This window comes from Bombyx mandarina, chromosome 16 (genome assembly GCF_030267445.1).
Source record: "Bombyx mandarina strain Sakado chromosome 16, ASM3026744v2".
Taxonomy (NCBI): Eukaryota; Metazoa; Arthropoda; class Insecta; order Lepidoptera; family Bombycidae; genus Bombyx; species Bombyx mandarina.
Window position 1 is genome coordinate 822757 of NC_143222.1, and position 8607 is coordinate 831363.

At 42.1% G+C, this 8607-nt stretch overlaps 1 protein-coding gene across 2 annotated transcripts in view; it reads right to left on the reverse strand.

Annotated features, from left to right (window-relative positions):
• LOC114246748 (O-acyltransferase like protein) overlaps positions 1 to 8181 on the reverse strand; it is a 26183-nt gene extending 18002 nt beyond the window's left edge. The window contains exons 1-2 of one of the 2 annotated variants that reach the window (XM_028179422.2): positions 8022 to 8181; positions 243 to 379 (exon numbers count right to left, since the gene is read on the reverse strand). In XM_028179422.2, the coding sequence (XP_028035223.2) occupies positions 243 to 379; positions 8022 to 8100 (216 nt within the window). In that variant the 5' untranslated portion in view covers positions 8101 to 8181. The remainder of the gene's footprint in view (positions 1 to 242; positions 380 to 8021) is intronic. The other variant, XM_028179421.2, reaches the window with a different exon arrangement.
• Between the last annotated feature and the right edge of the window lie 426 nt (positions 8182 to 8607).

The following is an 8607-nucleotide window of genomic DNA, read 5'->3' on the forward strand; positions in this document are numbered from 1 at the left end:
AGCAGTAATGCGTTTCGGTTCGAAGGGTGGGGTAGCCGTTGTAACTATACTGAGATCTTAGAACTTATATCTCGAGGTGGGTGGCGCATTTACGTTGTGGATGTCTATGGGCTCCAGTAACCACTTAACACCAGGTGGGCTGTGAGCTGGTCCAACCACCTACGCAATAAAAAAAAATACTTTTTACTATTAAGAATCTAGGACGTTTTAAATAACTCTAATAGGCCACGTCCAGATCAAACCTGCATAAGCTGGAATAGCTGGTGAGGTCCTTGTGGCGAGAGTTCAAAGCTCCCAGTGCAGTAGACGCCGCGCGTCGCCAAGCACCTCTCATACTCGTCCAGGTGGAACAGCGTTGGCATCTCATAGTATTGTTCATCTGTTACAGAGTTATTACACTGTAGATTTTAGCAATGCTTTAGTAAATTATCGTGTATTTAACGATAGGACATATATAATATTTAAAGGATTTTCTCTGTCAGCAGGTGGACTTTAGGTAGAATATTAAGCTATTGCATAGCTTTTATCGCGGGCTTTGAGCGCGGCGACCGAATCAAGAAATTCCGTAACGAAAATAAAACCTAACACCCCCACTCCGCCTACCATGTAGCTCGCGTTCAACACATTCACACGTTGCGCTTGTGTAGTGTTTGTGAATAAGTCGCACTGCATGCTCATCATGAAAAGTCTGCCATCTCTCTCTCGCGCGGTCTAGCTTATGAGTTTGAAGGGGACAGTTAATGTGAAATGTGTATATTTATATTTTATAGCATAGCATAGTATTAGCATAGCATTTAGTATATAACATGATTAATAGGTGTAATCTTGTATGTCCCCCTAATAAAGCGGACCACCCAGAAACATAGGCTTCTTCATAATTGTAAACTAGGATTAAGATGATTATTAAACATGGAATACACGCAAGAAGACGTTTTCCTTTAACACCTCCCAAAGTACAACATTACAAAGGTTTTGCTTTTGTTAATGTTTATAAATAAAGCGTAGTCTTATTTTATTATTGTTTTAATATTAAATTATTATTGTCTAGTTATAATATAATTGCGTTGATAAAAAATGCTATGCAATAGCTTTACCGCGGCAGTCTCCGAGTGCCACACGTGTTTTTTTTTAAATCTCAAATTGGCAAGGACCTTCAGACAAGGACGCTTTGGGCTCCGATAGCCACTTTACCTTACGTCGATGATGCTGTTCAGCATTAATCATTTCTCTAATACAAACGAAACATCAAGCAAACATTGTAATTCCTGATCCTCGTGCTGCGGTGTGCTGACCTAGAATGGACGTTAGCTGATCGCTGTCTCTTTGGAATATCAACGAACTGAAATTATACCACCAACTAGCTTTTGCCCGCGACTTCGTCCGCGTGGAATAGTTCACAAATAATACTTTATTTTAGAACAAATTTGGTTAGCATAAAAAGCGTTGTAGTGAGCGAACCTTAACACATAGACATATGCTGTCGCGAACTTGTTTTAAAGGGTCTAAGATCTTTTAAAGGGGAACAATTCTGTCACACATTATTTTAGCGAAACTTTAACCGTTTCTGCAGCGCACGCAGTCGAAGCTCTTGGGGAAAAAACCCCGATTTTGAACCATCCTTTATTGGTGCTCCGCTTTTATTGGTCTTACCGTGATGTTATATAGCCTATAGCCTTCCTCAATAAATGGGCTATCTAACACTAAAGGAATTTTCAAATCGGACCAGTATTTCCTGAGATTAGCGCGTTCAAACAAACAAACTCTTCAGCTTTATAATATTAATATAGATAACAAGTGAGAATGAAGGGATTTTACAATAGTGGCCCTAATTCTGATGTACCATTATTAGATACGGCAAATAAAAGTGAGTCAACAAAAAATATATTTAAGTACACAGCTAAAGTAAAAGCGTGCGTCACACTTTATGTTATAATAAATGTTCGTGTGACGACGCGACGCGACGACGCGGCGACGCGGCGACGGTCACAGAAAGATGATTGTAAAAATATGAATAAAGTCTCTAGCGCGTAGTTCGGAAGTGCAAACATGTGTGATCGTACTGGTATATTTACATATGTTGTAGTGGATGTTAGAAATGCGTACTTTGTCAAGACAATGGAATTGGAATTCTATTGAATGATGTCTGCGTTGAACTGGTAATGAACTGAACTCATATAAGATCGAGGGATGAAAAGCTGAAGCGACATTTCACTTAACACGCGACATTTATCTTTGCAATTAAAAGTGCGTTTTATTTGCTATTAACATCACCAGTTCGATGTTTTTAATTTATCTTCAATTGAATTTACTTCATACTTTACTTCAATAAGACGTCCGGTGCATTCGTATGTAGCGATGCACCGGTGTTCGAATCCCGCAGGCGGGTACCAATTTTTCTAATGAAATACGTACTCAACAAAAGTTCACAATTGACTTCCACGGTGAAGGAATAACATCTTGTAATAAAAATCAAACCCGCAAAATTATAATTTGCGTAATCACTGATGGTAGTACCTCTGGGGAGTCCGCACGGGTAGGTACCACCACCCCGCCTAATTCCGCCGTGAAGCAGTAATGCGTTTCGGTTCGAAGGGTGGGGTAGCCGTTGTAACTATACTGAGATCTTAGAACTTATAGGTGGGTGGCGCATTTACGTTGTAGATGTCTATGGGCTCCAGTAACCACTTAACACCAGGTGGGCTGTGACCTCGTTCATCCATCTAAGCAATAAAAAAAAAAGAATAACTGAAGAAGTTTTTTTGGTATGAAATTTTTTCTAAAATTTGTACTTTAAATGGCTCTCCCGTAAAGTTGCAAAAATGTTGCTTAAACCAAATAGCCTATGTTTTTCCTACCTAAGCTTGAGAGCCTTGAGAGTCTATTTCAGCGTAACCTTAACTAGTAGTTGAGCTCACGGGGCTCAAACCTGACGACGTTACTAACACGAACCCTAGCAAGAGCCGTGCTTCGCAGAATCTACCATCGCATCGGAAACGCGACCCACTGAGAAGATCCGGCGAGAAAATCAGTGGACTGTGTCTCAGGGTTAATTTACTCGTCGAGCCCTTCGACGCAAGCGACGGGTTCGACAAGAACGATGACCGGTGCTTGAGGTATCTAAAAGCACCGTTAGTGGATCGGGAGGATCCGAAATGACCTGTTTGGGGCGACGTCGACTGCTTTCCATTCTGTCCGCAGGATCGGGAATGTATGAGGGGGCACTAGTACTTTAGTATCGAGCGCTCCCTGCCTTGCTTTGATCACATTGCGACAAAACCCTATCCCAATGTACCTACAAAGCTTCAACTCAATCGGACAATAATCTTAGATGACAATTCAAGTCTATAAATGTCAATAAATGTATTAGCTGAATAATATTGTTTTCAGTATAAACTAAACTGACAATTTTTTTTTTTCGGACCTGGGTCCGAACCTCCTACAAGGTCCCCGCGCCTAGGGGGCGCGCGGGGTATGTGAGACTCAATGATCTGCAGGTGTTGAGAGCAGATCGCGGGCCCAAACTAAACTGACATAAGCCAAGATATGTAACCTTTAAGAAAAGGTTTAAGAAAAGGCATACTATTACTAACTGGCTCTTGGAGTTGATTCAAAACAATTAATTAGGAGTTCTACGGGCTACGAACAAAACAGAAATATTTACTCATAAGATTATGTTTTTAAATAGTTTAATGTGACTCACAGTATTGCAAATCTTACGTACTAATATTGGCTAAGCAGATGAACTCAAATGACAATTGTCGTCTAAATATTTGCTCGTTGTGTGTACTGAGCAGAGTCCTTGCCAGTTTTAATTATCTGTCCATAAGGAAATGTTCATTTTACACGGTATTCCTTAAGAAAACATTGTAAAATATGCTAAAAAATGTCAAGTTTTAAGTTTTTAAACGAAGGATCTACATCACCAGAAACTGTGTTCTCTTGATGGAGCGATCCGGCGTGCTGCATTTTTCTTTGTCTTTTTGTACTAAGCGGAGATTTTTTTTGGATACGTCTACCTGATCATACTCCACGATAAACTTCACAATTCAGGAGAAGCACAGTCAATCCGCGGATGGTTTGAATATAACGATTTCGAAGACTTTTAGATATTTGAAGACGTAATATAAAAATTAATTTTGAATGAGTAAATTGATCATCGCTCATCCTACTGAGTTGAATTATTGTGGAGATGTTCAACGCCTCAGACGTTCTGATATAGTGCTGGTAGCGTAAATACACAGAGCGCGAGTCTCAATGATTGGTCTCCGAGCAAGGCCGGGCAGAGGTGCCGACGACCCTTCTGATATTGAGCGGTTACCGGAGCTTACGGAACAGGCTGAGCAGATAGTTCTTCCGCCCTTCAAACCGGAACGCGTGATTGCAGTCACGTCATCTCAGATCCTCCCGATCCACTAATGGTGCTTTTAGGTACCCCAAGCACTGGTCATCGTTCTCGTCGAACCCGTCACTGACGACGAAGGGCTCGGCGAGTAAATTAACCCACAGACACAGCCTACTGAGTTTCTCGCCGGATCTTCTCAGTGGGTCGCGTTTCCGGTCCGTTGATAGATTTTGCGAAGCACTGCTCTTGCTAGAGTTAGTGTTAGCAACGACATCAGGTTTGAGCCCCGTCAGCTCACCTACTGGTTAGGGTTACGCTGAAATGGCCTATCAAAGCCATCAACTTAAGTAGAAAAAAAAATAGCACAGTGGTAGTAGTGACGAAGGAGGCCCTGTGTCGCCACAGTAAGTCGGAACCTTCTTATTTAATGAGAACCTTCTCATTAGTCATTAATGATTAGCCAGACATACTCTTTTGCACCCCCCAGGGTAGCGAGTATCTCCGTTTTGTATATTTAAGGATAGCAAAACGCGATCGAATATAAATTCATAAGAATCCTATTTATATGATTGCGAAGTTTCACCACTATTAGATAATTATCTGAATGCGGACTGCGCAACTTATCACGTTGCGTTGTCAATTACGTAACGCGCGACCAAGAGTTGAACTTATCTCAGTTTGACTGCAGTTTTGTTCCTTCTCCTCTGGGCCCCGGAGTGCCTGGAGAGTAAATGACGTCTGTACCCGGAATTTCAGATGATACAATGTTCCCAAGCATGACCATGACCGTGCCTACACGGTATGACCTTTAATAGAGACCAACACAGTTTTTGGTTCTAAAGCATTCGTCACTCGTGACTTAATAAAATATTATATGCTCAGTATCGTAACACGTGGTGATGGAGACGAATGCTTGGTATTTCATGGACCGAACTTCGCACCAATATCACCATTCTTCAAGAACTCGGCATTAAGCAGCGTCTGTCGGCGCTCGTGCATGGACGCATACTATCTTTTTTTGGACATGTCTCCCGGCGAGGAAATGACTCCATAGAGCGCTTTGTCGTTCAGGGCAAAGTAGAAGGCACCAGACCGCGTGAAAGGGTGCCCATGCGATGGACCGACCAGGTCAAGTCGGCAGTTGGCGGTTGTTTGCATGAGTGTACCAGGCTCACCACAAGCCGGTAGGAGGGGCGATTGCTCGTGAGGCGCATAACATCTGCCCACAGCAATGATTCTAGATGACGACCACGACCGCTCTGACAAAAGTGATACGACATACGATCGTAACACGAGAGACCGATCTGGGCGCGATTAACACAAATATTTAAGTCTAAGTTCTATGAAGGAAGGACACCGCCTATCGGTAGTAAGTCCTGCCGGCGAGGCGAGCTTTAAGCCTGCGCGGGCCCGAGGCGCTCTGCCTATTTTTATGCAAAGCAATCTATGTTCCTATTTTGAAGGGTCCAAACAGTCATTAATTTAGTGTTATTGCGACCTCATGACTATGCCATTTATGTCGTGACCTTTTGAGTTCCGGAACCAAACTGCGCATTTTGCGCACCACGAGTCTGTCTGCTCGTCTAGGCACTAAAGCTCCTCACCAGTGCTGTAGTGCACTTTATATTGTGAGTCCGCACGGGTAAGTACCACCTTCTGGTGACAATCACACACTGTACAGTATCGAGACTTGGATTTCATGTCTCAAGGATTCTTTCATTAATTGAATACCACTTTTTGGGTTATATGTCACTGTTCATTCACATTAAAAGTTTCACAGATTCCAGTAACCACTTAACACCAAGAGTGCCGTAAACTGCCCATAATGACCGATAATGGGTGCGGCATCACAAGCCGTAAGCGTCTTGAATAAGGTCTAGGGTTCAACGATACAACAAAATATATTGTTTTTTAAATCTAATCTTTTGTTGTTGAAATTATTGAAAACAAATTGAAATTAAGCATGTACGTTTTAGTGTTGTAATCGCCCTTTGTACGTACCGTGACGGACGACGTGCTGTGACTTGGGATAGGTCAAGTACCTTTCTATGGGGCTATATTCAATTGAGAGTTTTAACAAACACTAGCGATCCGCCCTCGCTTCGCTTCGGAAACTGTAATTTATTATTGATTTCTCCACTATTTAATGGATGTTATTACACATATAAACCTTCCTCTTCAATCACTCTATCTATTAAAAAAACCGCATCAAAATCCGTTGCGTAGTTTTAAAGATTTAAACATACATAGGGATATAGGGACAGAGAAAGCGAGTTTGTTTTATATTATGTAGTGACTATGCTATACTATGTAGTGCTATCACTGTATTCTATAATTTAAAAACTAATATCGAGTTATGGTATAGTCTGGTAAATTTTGACACACTGAAACAATCACTCATGCAACTCACAATATACGTCGTTTTCTTGGAGAGAGAGATTATTCATTTGTAATCTCTATGATCCCAACAATAGCTACACCGTGGATCCTGACTCTACTCGAAGATTGGATCGGAAATCGTTAATGACTAGTTATCTGAGGATGACCGAGAATCCGTACTAAAAAATTCTCATACCTTGACTCTTACGGGTCTGTATTGAGTGTGCGTCTTATTGGTGGGTGTCAGATCGTAAACAGGTTTGAACTCACGATTTTTTCATAATTTCTTGACATTATTTGGTTCTTCGTATAATTTGTTTAAAGTCGGAATGCTTTACAGTTTTCCAGGTCGCAACTGCATCCGACAAAATCAGACCAAAATATTACTGTGCTCTGCCCGAGAGCACCAATTATTGCAATCTTTGTAGTCTCACACGGGTAGGTAACGCCCTGCTGCTTATAGCTGCCGACACCTTCTGCCTTCCGGATTGAAGGGCAGGATAGCCGTTATTCAACACAATGAACACTTTGCCCTGATGCCTCAATGTGGATGGCGGTTTTACGTTGTGATGTCTACGGGCTTCGGTAGCCGCTGATTTTATGTGGCGGGCAGTGACGACTCCCATCATTCATGCAATAAAACACTAGGGAAGGAATAAATTCGATTTCTAGACTAGACACTGGGCTCCGATTGTCAGCGCCAAAAAAAATAATCCGCTGAAGAAAACAGAGTGTTCAAACGTAACGACCGGTCGTTGACACGAAATGACGATACGAACACACGAAGACTATCTGGGACCATGTTGTGCCTCCAGCACACAATACTTGCATTTGTTAAAATATTATTTTTTGAAGAATATAAGAGATATACGTAGAATATTAATACTACCTAATGTGTAAAGTATTTTTTGCCAAATAAGCAATTATTGTTGTAAAATTAACCACAGCTTAAGTAACAGAGTGGTCGAGTCTCGCACCGACGCGGCGTCGCATGCACCACCCAACTCTCGATCGAGAATGCGTTTTGTGACAATTACAATATTACGCGTGTTGGTTGCACTTTTATTGAATTATTTCACTCCACTTTTTATATAGTTAATTAACAAGTTAAAACATAACAAAATAAAATTATAGTTTTAACTATACATTTGTATAAAGCCAACTGACTATCAGATCACACAGCCGCCGGCACTATTACATAAAATAGAAAGGGACGTTATATTTTTGGAGACCCGGCGTCGAGCTGCCTAGTTATGTTGTTTACATGCACAGCACAGCACAGCACAGCACTGGATCCTACCGGATATCTCGTAGAGGACGTCGGAGGCTCCCGCGAGTGCGACGGTCGCCAGCGCCAGAGAGACGGCGCGCGCCCACATCGTGCCGACTGCAAACCGACTGTGCAACTGCGATTGTACGCCTTTCACGATTGAAAGTTGAAACTACTCGAAGCCAGGAAGGGTGAGGTACAGCAATTTAAACGTATTGCCCGCGGTTGACGGCGCGTTGCGTAGCGATATGGATTGTCTCGCAGTCGTCGGAGGTTCGATACTGGGCACGTGCCTACTGAGGAAGTGTTCAATTAATAGACGGTACGCGACCGCTACAAGACATTGCGATAAGCCACGCGGTACAGCAGATAGCGACACTCCGCAGCCTCCCGAGTCCCGACCGATGCTGTGTATCTTGAAAATGTGTACGGTTTTTTCGTGTCTGAAAAATGACGAAAAGTTGCGAAAACAATATTAGAGACAAGAACGGAAGCGTAACTCAATACTGTATTTCTTATTTCCTATTCTGAAAACTAAAACATCTGGTCGGACTTGGTTGTCTTCAGTACAATTATTATACAATTATAAAGAGGAGTTCCATCGACAAGGCCGCTT